Below are 19244 nucleotides of genomic sequence, written 5' to 3'. Positions count from 1 at the left end.
TAATTTCAAAATCAAAATGATATTCAAACGATATGAAAAGAGACTGATGCTGATGGCAATGAATTTTTTTCTCTCTTTCTCTTTCTCTCTTTCTCTTTATATCTTATTTTCTGCTGCTGTTGTTGTCATCATTGTTGTCCACATTCACATTTTATCTATCTTTCTATCTATCTATCTATCTCTTTCTACATATCATCCATCTCTTGATATTTTTCATTTCACAGTAGTTTTGTTTGTTTGTTTTATTCATCAATTTTGCAAAAAAAAAAGGATTTTTTCCTATTTTTCTTTTTGCTCGATATATATATTTTTTTCAAGTTATTTAAAATTGACTTTGTTTGTGTGATAGTGTGTGATGATGATGATGTGTGTGTGTGTGTGTGTGTCTAAAAAAAATGGCAGTTATTTTCGGGACATTTTTTTTCCCCACCATTATTTACAATAAAAAAAATTTCACTAATATATTTATCGATTGATTGACATTGAACTTGGATATATTCAACATATATGTGTGTGTGTGTTGTGTTGTTTTTTTTTCGTGAAACAACGACAAACTATACAAACGAAACAATCAATGATGATGATATAATCCAGTGAAATTTGAATGAATAAGAATTTTTTTTTTCGTAGAAAAAGATGATTATGGTGATTTGATTCATCAATTTTGTTTTCCATTCAATCATCTGTTCATTGGTAATTGATTAATTATTGTGTGTGTGTATATATGTGCTGCAATCTTGTTGTGCATAAGAATTTATATATATTATAAAATCAATGTATTTTTGTGATTATGATGATGATGATGAAATGAAAAAATTACGTGCAATAAAAAAAAATCAGCATTTGAATGAACTAAGGAAAAACAAAGTTGAATTGGTAATGTAATAAAATTTTCAAAAGAAAAAAAATAACAAATAAATAAATTCTTACATCTGAATGATCGAGAATCTGATAAAATGAAATAAAATTCTATTCAATCGTTTCCATGTACAATGAAAAAATTTCATAATAATCAATCAATCAATAAATTTTTTTCATCATTGTTTTTTTCCGTCGTTAGTGTTAATGAATAATGTGTATTTTTTTTTCTCAAAAAAAAAAATAAGAAAATTCCAACCAAAAAAAAAAAGATTTGATAGATTCAATCATCATCATCATCATCAATGATAACACATCAAAGAATAAGCAATGAAATAACCTGTTTTTTGTGTTTGAACATGGAAAAAAAACAAAAAATTGAAAAATCTGTGCAATATAAATACCTGGTAATAAAGGATATATGGGGTGTTAGCTTTTTTTTTGTATGATGTGTGTGTTCATAATCTTTGCATCAATTTTTTTTTTTTTTTTTTGGTGGTGGTGAAAATTATTCATCAGTAATTAAGACACCGATATCAGATAATTGATAATTGAGTTGTCGTCATTGGGCTGGTAGTGGTCACCACCATAATCATCATCATCATCATCATCATCATGATCACGATGTTGTCACGATGATGGTGAAAACAAAATCATCATTTGATATATAAATTTAGTGTGTTTTGAAATGTGATTAATTTTTTTTCTTTCATTTTCATTTTCTTCATTGTCATATGAATGAACAATTTGGAAAACCTTAATATTTTCAAAAACGACGATGGTTGCCATCTTAATATTGGCTGAATAATTGTAGATAAATTGTATTTTGTATATTATAATCTTCATAATAAATAACACTATAGTGTAGTGTGTGTGTGTGTTTTTTTCTTCATTACAAATGGATTTGGTTACTTTGAATGGATTGATGATGATGATGTTGTTTGGATGAAAATTTTTATATTTTCGACACTTGTTGAATTATTATTATTATTATAGATTCAGCAACTATCGTATTTTTCTTGTTGTTGTTGTTGTTGTTGTTCAAGGTTCTCTCATCATCGTTATCATCAACATCATCAGCATCAACAGTGGTGGTGGTGTTGTTGTAATAATCTACGAGAAAAAAAAATATGAATAAATTCATACTACATACAGGCTACAGGTATAAACTAGAAGAAAGAAAAAAATAAATATAAATATAACGTTTTTTCAAATGAAAAATTCATCATAGTAATGAAATAGTCAGATTGGACAAACATACCTGTTTGTTGATTCAATTTAGTTTAGTTTTGTTATATTTTTTTTTTGTTGTTGTTGATTTGATTTGTTTCTTAAAATATATTTATATTTATATGTTGCTTCACATTCACATTTTTCATGAATGGATTGAAAATTTTTTTTCTGTTATCTTTTTCATTTGAATTTAGATTGTAAAAAAAAATAAATGAAAATATTTCATCATTCATTAAGTTTTAAACGACAAAATTTTCACCACAATTCACCCATATCATGAATTTGGGTATCGAAACATCGCCACAAAACAAATCGATATTCGATTCAATGATGAATGAAATGAATTCGATTCTATTTCAACAACGTTATGTAAACAAAGGAAATAGCCATCGAATTGATCCATACATCAATTTGGATCAAGATAAAATCATCATCGATCATAATCACAGCCATATTAATGACAATGTCGATTACAACAACAGAAATAATAATAATGATGATGATGATGATAATAATAATAATCCAACAACAACTAGATCAAAAATTTCGAATGTCGCCGAATTTATTGATATGAAAAAAATGTCAAGGTTAACGACTATTATGAATAATTGGCAACATCAATCTTTCAATAATAATCATCAACATTGGATACAATCCAAATCACACTCATCATCATCATCAAAATCAATTTTGAACAATTATTTTATTGATAATCGAATCAAATATTCATCAATGATATCAACAACATTGACATTCTCATCATCATCAACCATTTTATTATTATTATTTGCTCTCATTCCGTTGACATCGACATTGATCCAAATGCAACATGTGTCACAGCCATTATCAACAATACAACAACAAAATGATTCGAATTTAATTTCCTCATCTTTATTAACCTCATCATTATCATCATTGAATATATCAACGATATTAAATAATAATAATACTGAGAATCAATTACTCAAAACGAATCGATCAATTGGTATCGATGATAATTCAATGACAACGACAACAGTGATTGTTGATTACCACGATTCGACTATATCGACACAAACAGCTGGATTGAATCAATCAAATATCGATTTAGAAACAAGTACTTTGTCATTGGACAAGGATGATATTCATGATCATGATGATGATGATGATGAGGATGATAATAATAAAGACGAGGATAGTGGCAAAAAATCTCACATTAATGGCGACAACAATGATGATGGTAAGTGGTCCAAAATATCTTTTTTTCCCCCTGTTATTGTGTGTATGTATTACATCATAACAGCTTTCAATTTTTTTTTTGAAATTGTCATTCATTCATTCCAAGAAAATTTGTCGAAATTTTTGATGACAATCTATATTGCTTCAAAATATCTTCAAATCATCATTTCATTTTCCAAACGAATGATTTCAAAAATTCACATTTTTCGTTTTTCATTTTTTTATGATGATGTTTTTCTATTTTATCATCCGAATAGAAGCCGATATTGAAACGACAACAAAAGCCGAATCTATTACGGTCGTTGAAAAAGAATCAACAATGATCAATGAAACGACAACTACAGAATCAGTTCCGATATCGGTATTACGTAAACGTAAACTTGATGGCCATAATGATGAAAAAATTACTAACGATCAAGATACCGATGATGATGATGATACAATCGATTTTAGTAAAAGAATTATGAGAATTGAAAAACCAAAATGGTTGAAAAAGAATCCAAACAATAATGATAATGGAGGAAAAAAGAACAAAAATGATGATGATGATTATGATGACGACGGCGACGACGACGACGACGATGATGATGATGATGATAATAGTGATGAAGAACCATATGAATCTAATCCAAATAGCATCTGTACGGCAAGCTATTTTTTTGATCGTATCATACCGGATGATTATCCACATGAAATAAGTAAAGATGTTAAACATATCAATGAAACGATTGAACGTTTGAATAGGTAAGTTTCATTTTAGGGCTTTGTTTATTTAACTGTAGATTTGATTTATTTTGTTTTGTTTTGTTTGTTTATGAAAATCAAAAAAAAAAGAATGTATACATTTACAAACAAAATGTTGGAACGATTGAATCCATTTCTACGTGAAATGGTATCACGTATGACCGATTATCTTTATGAATCACAATTAGATTCTGAATGTTTAGGTGCATTATTTCGTGTATTTCGTGCAATTAATCAACGAGAAACATGGGCAATGAATTGTATGAAATTTTTTATTTTTGGCTGATTAATTTTTGTATAATAATTTTTGTTTTGTTTTTTTTTTTGTATAGTTTTGGATGCATCCGGTTCGGTATTGGTCGGTGGCTTCCAACAAGGAATGTTTGTTTCATTGGGTGAATTTGATCAATGTTTAGAAATTGAATCGGATCCAACGGAAAATCCTAATATTATCTATGGACAATATTGTCTACTTAAACCTGTTGTACCATTACCGGAAAATTTTAATCAAGATGAACCAATCGCTGAAACACGTATGCCACGTGTAAGAAAATTTTTAAATGATGAATATATCGATACATATATGGGTCTTTATAAATTTATGCAACGTACATTTTTACGTGTTGGACTTTGTTTACCACATAAATGTGAACGACAAAGTGTAGAAAATGCAATCAATAGAAGTAAGTTATTATTAGTATCTCTGGGTTATTATTCATTCATTTTTGTATGATAGTTTTGGTACGAAAAACCGGCATGAGCGTACAGGTTGGACCAGAATGTGTAAAAGCAACGGATGATCCACAATTTAACCTCTATCAGATCATATTCTTGTAAGTTTGATATTCATATTAAAATATTCTTGAAATGAAGTTACAGAATTTTCTAAATTTATTTATTTATATATAGATCATTATTTCTATTATTACTTATATTGGTCATATTGAGTACCGCTTATGAGATTATATATCGACATTTATTTGAAAATCGAAATACAATTCCACATTCAGGATCAGTTTTTGCTACCCATCATCATCATCATCATCATCATCATCATACATATGGTGGCCATCATCATCATCATCCAACAACATATGATCGTTCCGTATCACAAGAATCACGTATATCAAAATTATATTTCGGTAAACCGGCATTGGTACAGGTGTTGACATCATTTTCAATCATAAGAAATACAAGACATTTATTCGATAATCCAGGACCTAATCGTTATCCACAATTGGATACAATGCGTCTTTTATTGATCATTTTCTTTTTCATCACCAATGTTTATTATTATACAATGTTATTTGCACCGATGATCATCAAACGTTTCTATGTTCAAGGTCCATTACAATTTATTTCGGAGAAAAAATATTTTTTCATTCGTATGTATTATCTTATCGATGTTTTCGTTGTTTTCAGGTATGTGTGTGTGTGTGTTTTTTTTAGAATTTGTTTGCTTGTGAATATTAAATAATTTTTTTTTTGTTGTTTTGTTTATTTAAAATAGTGGAATTGCTTTGGCCGTTTCGTTTAAACCAAAATCATTCATCTATGTACATTATCTGATAAGAAATTATATTCGCTATACATTACCGATAATCGTATCGATAGGATTGATTTATGTAGTACCATTATTCGGTTCAGGACCATTATGGCATCTATTTGATCAGACAATGACACAACCATGTAAAGATAATATTTGGTCAGCATTATTTTTCACCAATAATTTTCAAAATAATATTGAAGATATGGTAAATCTTTTCATTGAATTGTTACGAAAAAAAATTTCTCATTTTTATTCACTTTTTTTTATTATCATTAGTGTAATTTACCTACGGTATTTGTTTCGATGATTTTTCAGCTAAAATTATTGGCACCAGTTATTCTATTGATCAATTCATATTTAAATTCACGTAGTGGTAACATTTTTCATGGCTGTCTACTGATAATGGCTACGATTGGAAATCTTGTTTATCGTTTTTATTTTAATTTTAAAGTACCATATGAACATCGAAAAATGAAATCATTTATGGAAATCAAACAATCAGTAATGTTTTATCTGTTCAATCCGTTTCCACATTTACAGCCATTGATTATTGGCCTATGGGTTGGCCATCTTATCATTACACGACCATCGGTTTCGGCCAAATTAACAGCAGGCAATAATCGAAATGGATCAATGCGTAATGCAATAATTGGATGTTTAGCATTAGCCGGATTTTTTACCTGTTTTTTCTTCATTGAAAACATGAATTTATCGAATCCGAATCTTACTACATTTAAATTGACAATGATGTTAACATTTGGTCGACCAATGTTGGTTGGTCTTCATGCATGGATCATTTATTCCTGTATAAAAGGACATATCAGTAAGTGATGATTGATTTTTGAAGATTTTCGAATAAGAAAAATTTGCTAATTCCTATCTTTTTTAAAATTTAGCAATTGTAAATCGATTCCTATCATCCATTGCATTTCGTCCAATTTCGAAATTGTCCTATGGATTCTTTCTAACCAGTATCATTGTTACCTGTTATCGTTTGTTTTCAATTCGACAGACTATCATTCTATCTGCACAGACTATGGTAATTTTATATATCTCTCTATTTATGTTGAAAATTAACTTGAGTTTTATATATTTAAATTAGTTTCGTTCAATTGTATCCGATGCTGTTATATCATTCTTTTTTGCCTATTATATGCACATTATGGTGCAACAACCAATTCGTAATTTTCTACAAATTGAAATCTTTTCAAGTAGAATATTTCCAATAACAAAAAGTCTTTCATCATTATCAAATACAAGTGAACATATGGGAACATATTATATTCGACGATGTTCATCGGTATTTACTGGCGATACACTTGATACTCATCACCATCATCATCATCATCCTCATGATGATGATGATGATGATGAACCAGAATTTAAAAAATCATCATCGAATGAAAAAAATGAAATAAAATTTGCTCATCAAAATAATGGTTTCATCAATGATGATGATACTATTGATTCTTATGAAATAGATAAAAATAATAAAAAATCATCCATCATGCTTGATCTATCACCACCACCATCATCATCATCATCATCATCACCTTCATTAATCATAGCAACAGATTCGATTGATATAAAAAAATCAATGGATTTAAATCATAATTCAATTAATGAAAATGAAAGTTCAAAATTTTGATCAAATTTTGTAGTGATTAGTGATTTATTATTATTATTATTATTATTGTTTTATTTTATTGAATTATTATTTTTTATATTGTTTTTTTTATTCAAAAATGAACAATTTTTTTCCTATCGATCATCAATCATCAATCATCAATCATCATCATTAATCAATGTTCATCCTTTTCATAGCAATGTTTCCACATATCAGCCAAACATACTGAACAATGGAATCGATAGAATAACATTAATGGTAGACATGTATCCAATATAATCATCCATACAAATTTTCCATATTTTGCACCCATTGAATGATATTTATCAACAGATTTCATTTCAAATGTTATTAATATCCAAAGGGTAATATTGATGATTATGTTGAACGTGATCAATTGTTTACCCGGTTTTTTATAACGTAAACGTCGTTCATTTGAACATCTACGTATACCATCAATAATGAATGGTGTTTGCCATGTGACCTGTATAATATTTAAAATATAACAAATTGCCATAAATGTACTGTTCAATGTAAATTGTAACATTTCTGAATAGATACAAAGTAAATGATGTATAAAATAGAATGGCAATGGAATAACAAGCAGAAAATCATCCATTATTGATTGTGGTGAATCCAAATGTTTGGCTACATTCAATTTACTGGTACGTCGAAATGCCAATGGTACGGTTATTGCACAACAAATGGTTAAAAATGTTAATTGAGTTGTGAATACAGCAATACCTATTGTTTTATATTGATCATGTTTGATTGTAGTGAAAAATATAATTATCGTCACTAATGTTACAAGTAGTGAGAAAAATCCACTAAACATTCCAAGATTTGATGCATGACAATCAGCCGAAATAGTCACATTTGAACGATAAACAATATCAATTTTACCAGTATGACGATCTTCATTCAATTCTTCATTCATTGAATGCATCTCTGAATTTGAATCATTATTTCCAATATTTGTCCAAACAACATACCATACTGATGCAAGAATGATATTGAATTCAACCGAAAATGGATATAATAATGGTATTGCATCAATTGATTCAAAATCGACTAATGTTTTGTTCAAACATTGAATATAATGATTATATGCATCATGTAAGAATACAGTATTAGACATAACATAGTTGCTATTTTCTTCATTCATTGCCTTGATTTTTTCCATATAACCATGTACAGCTTCTTCAATGATGGTCGATACCCAAAATGATAATGATGATCCAACAAGATGCATTAGGCCAAAACGAACTATCCATTGATTACGATTTATGATCAACTAATGAAATGAAATGAAAAAATATTAATTATTGTTGATTAAATATAAATTTAAATTTACATCCACACATACGTTGGAATATTTGAATGCAATATATAATTGATAAAATGCCGAAATACATCGTAAAAGATAAACTGATAATGATATACCATTACGACATTCAATAACATTTGTACTGAAATAATGTATTTGAAATGACAGATTAATTCCTTGATGAATGATACTTCCCATACAGAATACTGGTAAAAAAAAACAATCACTATTTATATACATGGAATGATGATTAAAATGATCAACTTACATGTCATTCCAATTTTGAGGAAAAAACTTCCAGAATGTTTACCAGTTAAAAATCGATAACCATTCAATGTTTGACGAGTTTCATCATCCATATCAACCAAACGATTTTGACCATCATTCATTTGATAAACACGATTAAATATGACGGCTGTTGTTACGGATACTGAATCACAGTCTTTACCATCAATACCATTGTCAACATTCAAATCCATATTCAATGCTGTATTACCATTATTATTATTATCATCATCATTATCATTTTTATCATTATTGGATTTAAGCAATGGAGATTCAATCAATTCTTTACGACGTTGTTGCCATCGTAAAACAAAACGTTTATGACGTTGAACATCAACATGAATGAATAAAAGAAATGCAATACCAATGGCAGTGATAAATATTGAATAAAGATGATCTCTATCATTGGTTACTTTTTCCATATCACCAATTGTTATTATAGCACCAACGACAATCAATAATAATGCATACATGATCGATAATAATTTGATTAATCGTGAACGCATTAATTGATCTTGTTGATCATTTAATTTCGGTTGTTGATTGTTATTTTGTTGATGTTCCCTTGAATGGCCAATAGAACATTCACCAATCGATGCCATATCACTACCATATGGATTACTGGATAAATGTAACTGTGGTGGCAGCTGATCTGATGATATCGGCGGTGATGATGGAGGTTTTAATATCGATTTTGATCGTGGAACTTAAATAAATAGCAAGAATATGGATAAATGAGATTTTAAAATTTTATTCCAGAATTTCAAAAAAAAACCTACCAATAATGTTCGATATGGAATCATCAAATTGTCGAAGACGATTTTGTTGATGTATTATAAGTTTACCGCCACCATTCGGTTGTTGTTGATGAGAATATCGACTTTTTTCATACAAACGTTTCGACGGCCGATCATTATCATTATTCAAATGTTCGGGTCGAATTATAATTTCCTTATTTATCGATGTCATTTGTACCTGTTGCTGATGATGTGATTGTTCATCATAATCCTTATTATCTGAATCCTCCGTATCTTCCGGATCATTTTGGCCATAAACAATGGAACGAATTTTCAGGTCAGCATCGGAAAATTTCCTGGATAAACGACGTTCGATTGGACTCCGTCTTGGCCGTACTATTGATGTAAGTGATGATGATGATGAAGATTCATTGTCTGCTGTTGTTGTGGTTTGTCGCCGTTTAATTGATGGGCGATAATTTTCAAAACGATTCGACTTTGTTTTTATATCTTGTTTATCAGATTCATTAGCAACATTCTCATTTTGTATTTGTTCAGCTTTAGCTTCTTCTTCCGGTTCTTCTTCGATATCGATAGTCGATATATTCGAATTATATGAACGTCTTCGTTGTGATTGTTGTAAAAATTTCTAGCCATACAATAAAAAAAAAATGAAAAATTTAAGTTCAGAATTAAAATTAAAATTATTACCGATGTTTCCGAAGTTAATGTAACAATCGATAACGATGGTGGCCGAAAATATCTTGGTAAATTATTATCAATATAATAATAATCACCATCTTGATCGATTTTACGGTGTAGTTTTTGATGAGGGTCATCCCGGTGATAAATTCGATTCATAATGTCAACAATGTAGCATTATAATGATTCAATGTTCAATGTGATTGCCAATGTATCAATTGATCAATCAATTGAATGATTGATTGATTGATTGTTGGAAAAACGATCGGAAAGGTATGAAAAAAAGAAAAAAATTGAATATCTTTGTCGTTAACAACCACAACCCACCCACCATATCATTGATTGATTATAATGGACCAAGTTCACCGTCGTCAAGACAGTCATCATACATCTCATGATGATAATATTTAATCCATGTATGAGGAATTTTTTGAAAAAATCATTTTTATTGGATTGCAACAAAAAAAAAATATTAATCAGTTTTAGCCTTGATTGATTGATCGATTATAATGAATTCATCCACATACAATCGATAGTCATCGATTGTCAAACTTGATATTCGAATTCAAATTTCCGATCATGATATGTTAACCTTCGGGGAAAGTTTTCCAATTTTTTTCCATCTTTTATTTTATTCATTTTGATTTTGATTTTTTTTTTTTGTTAATCAATATAAGTAGATTTTATTATTTTCCTTGCACATTAATCGGTCATCATGATCAACACAATGGCAATGATAATGATAATGACCATCCCTTTTGATTGTGATGATGATCATCATCATCATATCATCAGCATGTCACCTATATATAATGTGTTTATCAAGTTTTTTTTGCAAAATTGAATGAATTTCCAATTTAAATTTGAATGAAATCATTGTGTGCCTGTGTGTGTTTGCGTGTTTGATTGTTGTTTGTGGTGACATTTCAGATTTTCTTTTTCCACTTCTATTGTTATTATTGTTGTTGATGACAATTGCTTAAGCGATAAAAAAAATTTGATTATTGACATAGGAAATGACAGTGATGGTTGGGGACAATATTATCGTCTGTGTGTGTGTGTATGTTTGTTGATTTGTTTGTAACAGATATCGATTTAATTATTTTTGATATTCGATTTCAGGTCCATATGCATTCGATGATGGTGATGCGGAAGCATTTTCAAGTGATGATGATTGTTGATCATCATTCGAATCATTGTCATCAGATTCATCCATTGTTGATGATGTATTAATGGGCTTAGCATCGGCTGTATCAGCATTGGTTTCACCATCGGCTGAACGTCCCAATGTATATTGAACACCGGCTTTAGCTGGATTTCTACTAAATTGCTGTTGTGGTGAATAGAATTGTGGCACCATTGATGATCGTCGTTGAAACATCATTGGCATTGGTTGCATATTAGTTGATTGTTGCCGTTGCTGTGATGAATAAAAACCACGTTGTAATTGTAAATTTGGTGGATAGAATCCACTTGAATAGCCATCACCACCTGGATGAAATTGTGGAACGAATTCCGGCTGAATAATACGAGATTGTGGTACGAGTAAAAAAGTTCGTGTTGTTGGTGGTCGTATATTCAATGTCATTTCAGAATGACTTACAGGTATTTGCGGTATATCGACAGCCGATGTTGATGAGGGTGACGATGGTGGCCATTGTGGCTGCGATTGTCGTGGATGATATTGATGTATAACATGTGGCATCGGTGGTGGTGATGGTTGTTGTTGTTGGGATTGTTGATTTGATGGCATCAATGGTGATGATGGTTGTAATCGACCCTCTTTCCAATCATCCATCAATTGTGTTATATTGAATATTTGATGATTTTCAACAGCACGTTTCAGATCACGAACACTTCCCAATAAATCTTCCATATCATTCTTTTCGGTTACATTATCTTCTTTTTCAATCATTGGTTCAATCTCGGATTCAAATTTATTTAATTGATTATGAAGTAAATCCTGAAAAAATTGTCGTTTTTTCTGTTGATCACTATATTGACCAAGTGGATCAAAACGTCCAAGATCTTCTTCTGTTGGTTGTGATTCATCTTGTGGTGGTGGCGAATTCTGTGATGATTGTGCTGGCATTCGTGAACCATATGGATAATTTGGATTATGAAATTCTTGTGGCAAATTGTCGAAATTATTTTGATTATTCCGTGCAACTGATTGAGGAACCGGTTGTAATCGATTCATAAAATCTGCATATGATGACGGTAATGGTAACGATGGTGATGGTGATGGACCATTATTATAATGATGATGAATTATGAAAACTTTTGGTTGTTGTTGGCTATCGGCACCATCTGGTTGTTCATTATCATTTCCACCTTGATTGTTGTTGGATCCAACCACATCATCATCATTTGCGGATTGTTCTGATGGTGGTGTAGATGTATCTGTATCAGAATCGGATCCATCTTGAACCGGTTGTGGAGTGGTTGCATCAATAGGTAATGACGATGATTCGGTTACATTTGATGGTGCAATAGTTGTTGTCGTTTCTTGAGCTTGAATTGATTACAAACAGAAAAACAATTTAAAATGGAAAAATAAAAATCATTGGCAAAAAAACAAACATACCTAAACAAGTGGTAATAGTCAAACATAATAATAACAATGATGATGATGATCCAATTATCATCATTATCGGTGATAATTGATGATGAAAATTCTTTCTCATAATTATATCGATTTGGGGTTTCACACTAATGATGATGATGATTACGATCAGATTCAAATGAATTCAGAAAAAAAAGTAAAGATTTTTTTTCACCACTTTTCAATTGCTTAATTTTATTGTTTATCAAAATGAATCCAACAACTTGTCATTCATTCACGAATAATAATAATGTATAAACACATATACGTGTAAAGGTGTGTGTCCAAACGCAAAGAAAAAGTTGTTTAATTTTTTTTTCCACCATTCACCATTTAAACATCACCATCTTCTTCATTTGCTAGTTTCTCTCATATATCGACATATCGATATCTTAATAATGATAATGGCGGCAGCGACGGCGATCATCATCATCATCATTCTTTTTTTTGTGGCTTCCATTTTGCTTGTCCATTATTTTTTTATTATTACATACATATTTAGGATGATGGTGGTGGTTAGCCACCAATATAATCGTTTTGTTTCATCATATAAAAAAAAACCAATAAAAGAATTTTGAAAATAGAGACGATTGTGGTGAAAAAAAAACACAGAAAAGAGAAAACATGACAGATGATGATGATGATGATGTTGAATGAATATCGCCTTGGATGTTTCAAATTCAAATACAAATAAAATAAATATAAATAAAAAATGAGAGGCGAACCTACCATGATAATATTGTGGTATGAAGAGAAAAAAAAACTTGAAACTTTTCACATTTTGATTCATCATACACAATATACACAATCATTCAATCCATTCGTTCCATTGAAGAAGAAAAAGAAGAAGAAAAATAAAAAGCGAAACATTGATATAAAGATTTCTATTTTACACATACACACACACACACCATAGGTAAATTGAGTCGATAAATTTTTTTTTCTGCTTTTTTCTTGTTGTTTCTTGTAAATGATCCGGCCATCAAAATTTTACATTTCACATAATAATCCGATATAAACGTTTCTCTTTTTTTTCTATTTTTCATTATCTTCATCTTTTTTTGTTGTTTTTATGGTTGCTGTGAAAAGAAAATGTTTTTTTTTAATCTCATAATTATGAAATGAAAATGAAAATAATACTTTGATTACTAAACAAACAGCAAAAAAATCGATGTCAAATGTCCAAATGTCCGAAATAGAATCCAATGCCAATTTAATGATTTTTTTGGAATAAAAAAAAATTTTTTTACTCACACAAAAAATCCACAGGTGGTGACATCAGTTTTGTAAACGGGTGACATTTCCGATGTGAATGATCTCGCTATTTTTTTATATATATAAAAACAAAACGAGAAAAAAAAATTATTAAGCGTCATAATGAATAGGAAATTAATCTACATCTTACGTGGAAATAAAAAAAAAAATTTCCGTTGATGTTTGATCACGGTTGTACCATCATTGTTCGATTTGTTTGTTTACGTGGGATCTTATTTGTTGATTTATGGCGACGACTTACTGATGATTGACTGTTGATGATGGTGATGATGATGATGATGGTTACTATTTGCATACAGATCCTAATATTTGTTACAAATATGGGTGTGGATGATCTCCATATATTTTTTTTTAAGTTTTACCAAGAATTGTTTGTTTGCATTTATATGTATTGACAATACGATTGCAACCAACAATTATTATCGACAATGTTGGTGTTCTTTTTTCAATTGGATTTTTACTATCAAAATAAATGATCTATATTTATTAACATCGACATATCGTCGGCAGTATATTCTTATTGATCTTTCATGATATCTTAAAGAATAAAAAGAAGCAAAAATTTTCTCATTTATAGCCAACTTTATGAGCAGATTATTTGGTTTGTAAATCGGATAGATTTTTTTTTCGATTGAAAAAATCCACCATCATCTCCACAAGTGAAGAGTGTTTATTGTTCAATGCTTCAATTTTTTGTGTTCTTGTTTGTTCAATTAATTCGGCTTGTTCATTCATTAATTTTGTTTCATTCAATCAAATCACACAATCATCATGGTACTATTAGAAACATTTGGTCATTTGAAAAAATTTCTTTCACCACCTAAAGCGGTGATTGATAATATTGTACATGTTATGCATTATCGTTGGACAACAATGTTATTTATGGCCAGCTGTACATTAGTTTCATTAAGTCAATTTTTTGGCAATCCAATACAATGTATAACGAATGATGAAGTGAAACCATTTACGGAAAAATTTATCAATACATATTGTTGGATTCAATCAACATTTAGTGTTAAAACGGCATGGAACAAAACAATCGGCGTTGATATACCATATCCTGGTATTGATAAACATTTAAATGATGAACAAATTGTTTATCATGCATATTATCAATGGGTTGGAATCATATTATTCATACAAGGCGTTACATTCTATTTACCACATGCATTATGGAAACAAAAAGAATCTGGACGAATTGCTAAATTAAAATTGAATTTGGATAAAATATTTTTCAATAATGAAAATGAACGTCGTGAACAGCTTAAATCGGTGGCCGAATATTTTCTTAACCATCAGAATCGTTTTTATTTCACGGATTGGCCATTAAATTGGTTTATTGTGGCCGAAATTGGACAATTCGTGAATATTATTGTTCAAATATGTTTGATTGATAAATTTTTGGGCGGTTATTTTCATCAATACGGTCCGGATATTTATCGTTTTATTACAGATTATAATAATGAACATATGAATCCAATGGTACGGGTATTTCCACGTGTAACAAAATGTACATTTCGTATGTTTGGCAGTTCTGGTACTTTGGAACGACATGATACAATGTGCATTCTATCTATCAATATTGTTAATGAAAAAATTTATGTTTGTCTTTGGTTTTGGCTTTATTTATTGGCAATCATTACCGGTTTATCATTAATATATCGTTTATTAATATTATTTAATCAAAATTTTCGTTCCAAACGTATACAGAAACAAATTAATTTTGATGATTCTTTACCACATTATCGTATTGATTTTATTATTCAACATTTGACCATTGATCAATGGTTTACATTGAATTTATTATTGAAAAATATTGATCCAATTAATGGTTATGAATTATTATTGATGATGGAAAAAATTTTAAAAACATCATCTAATCATCATCATCATCATATGAATGGTCATGATTTTCATTCAAAAATTTCACAATCATCATATGATCAAATGGAAATGGATTCTGGAAATGTGGATGATGAAAAAATGAAAATCACATAACATACCTCCACATCAAATCGTTTCATATTATTTTTCAGTCAAAAAATATTGTAAAAATTGTATCCAAGAAAGAAATTATTACGTCTTTATAATTCTTTTTTTTATGATTAAATTTCTCGTTTTTTGTTTTCATCAAATTATTTTCATTTTCATATATATATAAATTTATTATCACAATTAATTGTGGCAATTTCAGTGGAAATTTTTTTTTTTTTTTTTTTTTTGATTATCATCATTTGAGCAACAAAGAGGAAAAAACCATTCCAGATTACATCAATAGTTTTTTTTTTTTTTGCTTTGATCTACTGCCATATCAATCTTACTCACAATGCAAACAAAATCACAAATGGAATGATTGATTAGATTCGATCACATACACATACAAATCAATAGTGATCAAAATTTGATCTTTTTTGGAACATTATTATCCATATTGTGTTATATGGAAATAATAGAGTGGTACATTTTTGTTTTATTTTCATCAAAGTGAATTTGTATTTGTTTTTTTTTCAAAATTTTCAATCAATTATTATCGATTTTTCTTTTCGAACCATTGTTTTTGTTGTTGTTGTTGCTGTAAAAAATGAATTCATCATTTATAATAATTATATTATTATTACTTTCATCATCATCATCAATGATGGTATGGGCAGAATTTGATGATTATGATTATTATTATGATTTAATTACAACTTCCAAAACTACTGATCAATCGACAATGACAACAATGGCCATTACAACAGTGACCAATACAGTAATTTCAACAATAGATGATGAAACAACAACTGAAGAAACAATATCAACTTCAACAGCAACAACAACAACATTTGATAATCAATCAACAACAGCAACAACAACATTTGATAATCAATCAACAACAGCAACAACAACATTTGAAAATCAATCGACAACAACAACAACAACAACAACAACCACCGAAAAGCCAACTTCGATGATTACGACGACCACCAATCCAATCGAAACAACAACATTGGATTATTATACACATTGGCCTAAAACATTACCACCATTTACATGGACATATAGACCCATTACTAATGTTCCAGATATAAATCATCAAACAAAAAATAATGAAAATTCTTTATTTATTATTATAGTGATTATTGTAATTGTGATAATTTTCATCATAAGTTTTATCGTTTGTCGCCGCTATAGACGACAATATGCAAAACAAAAATTGTTACGATCCATGCAAATTTCACAGGCAACAAGCATCACAATCTATAACGACAGCGCCATCAACAGTATCCGGTAATAGATATGTGAATTTTTCAATGCCAACGACGAGGACGACGACGACGACGACAGCAACAGCAACAGCAGCAGCAATTAATCATGAAATGTTGTTTCGACTTGCTGCCACTACGATAAATGAACATTCATCATCATTTATGAATCAACAACGATTATATCCAGATTTATGTCCAAATGAAAATTTCCATACAAATTGTGAACCATCGGCACCGCCAATATATGAATATCGGCCACCGGTACCGCCAAAGCCTAAAAATATTTTTTAAACAACAACAACAACAACAACAACAAAAATATTGTACCAAATTTTAATCTGTTATATTTTGTTTTCGATTAATTTATTTTGTTCAAAGTATCGAATAAAATAAAAATAGATATAATGATGATATGTAAATTCCCGTTTATACCTGATTAGTACGATCATCATCATCATTCATATGTAATTCATTTAGATTTGTATGAAATTTTCTTATTTCTTCATCAACTTGTTCATCAAGTTGTTTATCATTATGATCATAATGTTTACCATTAATGTTGTTGGTTTTTTGTCGTCGTTCCATTAGTTTTTTCAATGAATCAATCATTTCATCAAGTTTTGTCCACATTTTTCTTATGGATTCTTTATTAGAATTATTACGTGCACGCTTTACATGATTGCCAAGAAATTCTAAATAACGTATATTTGAACGTGTTTGTCTTCGTTCACGTTTTTCTTGATGTCTTTCATGTCGTTCTTGTTTTTTTCGTTCACGCCGTTGTCTATGTCGTTCACGCCGCTGTCTACGTCGTTCACGACGTTCAGCACGTCGTTCTGAATGTGTTTTATGATTTCGTTGTTTTTGTTTTTGTTCGATTTTTTTATCCACTTTTTCTTGTTCTTTATCAATGTTACGATTATCATCATCATTATCATCATCATCTGGATCATCTTTATCACTTTCATAACCGGAATCAATAATAAGTGGTTTTATTTTTGTTTTTCTCAATGCTGATTTTGATAATGCTGTAGTTGTAGCAATGGCTTCAAGATCTTTAACATCTGGATCATTATCATCATCATCATCATCATGATCATTGTTATTGCGGATATTAGCTAAAATAGTAGATATTCTTTGATCTATATCTTGTTGTTGTTTTATTGTTGTTGATAATGGTAACAAATCTTTTTTTTCAATTCCATCGATAATTGATGATGATGGTGAATCATTCACAATTGATGCAGCTTTTTTATGAATAAAAAAAAATAATTAATTATTAAAAAGAAAGAAAATGAAAATAAAAATTTCATACCATGACAAACATTTATAATGAAAATTGTGATAAGAATTGTGACAATCTTCATGGTCATTTTGGATGAGAAAAAAAAACAGTGACAAGAAACTTATATAATAGCTTGTGATATAATAATTATAATGATTTTTTTTTTTTTTTTGGTTCTTAATGAATGAATGAATGAAAACAAAGGCGTATGGATATTAATAAGCAGAAAGATATAAATCTGAAAATAGAAAAAAAAATTTTGACAAATTGATTCGACCTACGTCTATTATGATAATGATGATGATTGACAGAATGAATCGAATGAAAACAAATTCAATCAAAAACTTGAAAAAAATTGGACACACACACATATTGATGACGTTCGATAGTTTTTACACCCTTTTTTTCATCTTTTCATTCATCATCATTTGATGATTGGCCAGTTTATCGTCGACAAAAATAATGATGATGGTACAATGGTCAAACCAAGCATGATAATGATGATTGCTCATTCTAAAAAAAATTATTTCCAATCAAGGTTGATTAGCATG

The 19244-nt window shown here is 29.4% G+C and overlaps 5 protein-coding genes across 13 annotated transcripts; 2 read left to right on the top strand and 3 right to left on the bottom strand.

Moving 5' to 3' along the window:
- Positions 1-601: 601 nt before the first annotated feature.
- LOC124490735 (uncharacterized) lies at positions 602-7654 on the top strand. 6 transcript variants are annotated; one of them, XM_075730166.1, is made up of 11 exons: positions 602-693; positions 2286-3310; positions 3567-4053; positions 4144-4313; positions 4386-4736; positions 4790-4886; positions 4963-5475; positions 5564-5807; positions 5879-6425; positions 6499-6641; positions 6705-7654. In XM_075730166.1, exons 2-11 carry the CDS (start codon positions 2368-2370, stop codon positions 7248-7250), a joined length of 4041 nt encoding a protein of 1346 aa, XP_075586281.1. In that variant the 5' UTR covers positions 602-693; positions 2286-2367; the 3' UTR covers positions 7251-7654. The 6 variants fall into 6 exon arrangements, with proteins under 6 accessions (XP_075586281.1, XP_075586279.1, XP_075586280.1 ...); XM_075730164.1 differs by having other exon boundaries at positions 613-876; XM_075730165.1 differs by having other exon boundaries at positions 613-881.
- On the bottom strand, positions 7274-10555 carry LOC124490737 (uncharacterized). The gene is made up of 5 exons (XM_047053286.2): positions 10290-10555; positions 9621-10227; positions 8825-9547; positions 8596-8762; positions 7274-8523 (listed from the first exon to the last, which is right to left on the bottom strand). Exons 1-5 carry the CDS (start codon positions 10437-10439, stop codon positions 7405-7407), a joined length of 2766 nt encoding a protein of 921 aa, XP_046909242.1. The 5' UTR covers positions 10440-10555; the 3' UTR covers positions 7274-7404.
- A 151-nt stretch (positions 10556-10706) lies between these two features.
- Positions 10707-14707, bottom strand: LOC124490738 (uncharacterized). Of its 4 annotated transcripts, XM_075730161.1 has the most exons (7): positions 14291-14707; positions 14035-14206; positions 13797-13964; positions 13615-13655; positions 12868-13549; positions 11884-12794; positions 10893-11799 (listed from the first exon to the last, which is right to left on the bottom strand). In XM_075730161.1, exons 5-7 carry the CDS (start codon positions 12965-12967, stop codon positions 11380-11382), a joined length of 1431 nt encoding a protein of 476 aa, XP_075586276.1. In that variant the 5' UTR covers positions 12968-13549; positions 13615-13655; positions 13797-13964; positions 14035-14206; positions 14291-14707; the 3' UTR covers positions 10893-11379. The 4 variants fall into 4 exon arrangements, with proteins under 4 accessions (XP_075586274.1, XP_075586276.1, XP_075586275.1 ...); XM_075730159.1 differs by having other exon boundaries at positions 10707-12794; XM_075730160.1 differs by lacking the exon at positions 14291-14707 and having other exon boundaries at positions 12868-13655; positions 14026-14264.
- Positions 14708-14931: 224 nt separating this feature from the next.
- Positions 14932-16295, top strand: LOC124490739 (innexin inx2). Its single transcript, XM_047053289.2, has one exon. The coding sequence runs from the start codon at positions 14932-14934 to the stop codon at positions 16156-16158; it is 1227 nt and encodes a 408-aa protein (XP_046909245.2). The 3' UTR covers positions 16159-16295.
- Positions 16296-17754: 1459 nt separating this feature from the next.
- Positions 17755-18999, bottom strand: LOC124490740 (uncharacterized). Its single transcript, XM_047053291.2, has 2 exons — positions 18724-18999; positions 17755-18655 (listed from the first exon to the last, which is right to left on the bottom strand). The coding sequence occupies exons 1-2, from the start codon at positions 18779-18781 to the stop codon at positions 17835-17837; spliced, it is 879 nt and encodes a 292-aa protein (XP_046909247.2). The 5' UTR covers positions 18782-18999; the 3' UTR covers positions 17755-17834.
- Positions 19000-19244: the final 245 nt, after the last annotated feature.

Source organism: Dermatophagoides farinae, chromosome 4, assembly GCF_024713945.1.
Source record: "Dermatophagoides farinae isolate YC_2012a chromosome 4, ASM2471394v1, whole genome shotgun sequence".
In the NCBI taxonomy this organism is placed as follows: Eukaryota; Metazoa; Arthropoda; class Arachnida; order Sarcoptiformes; family Pyroglyphidae; genus Dermatophagoides; species Dermatophagoides farinae.
Note: the sequence above shows the minus strand (reverse complement) of the source record. Positions and strands in the feature narration are given on the sequence as shown.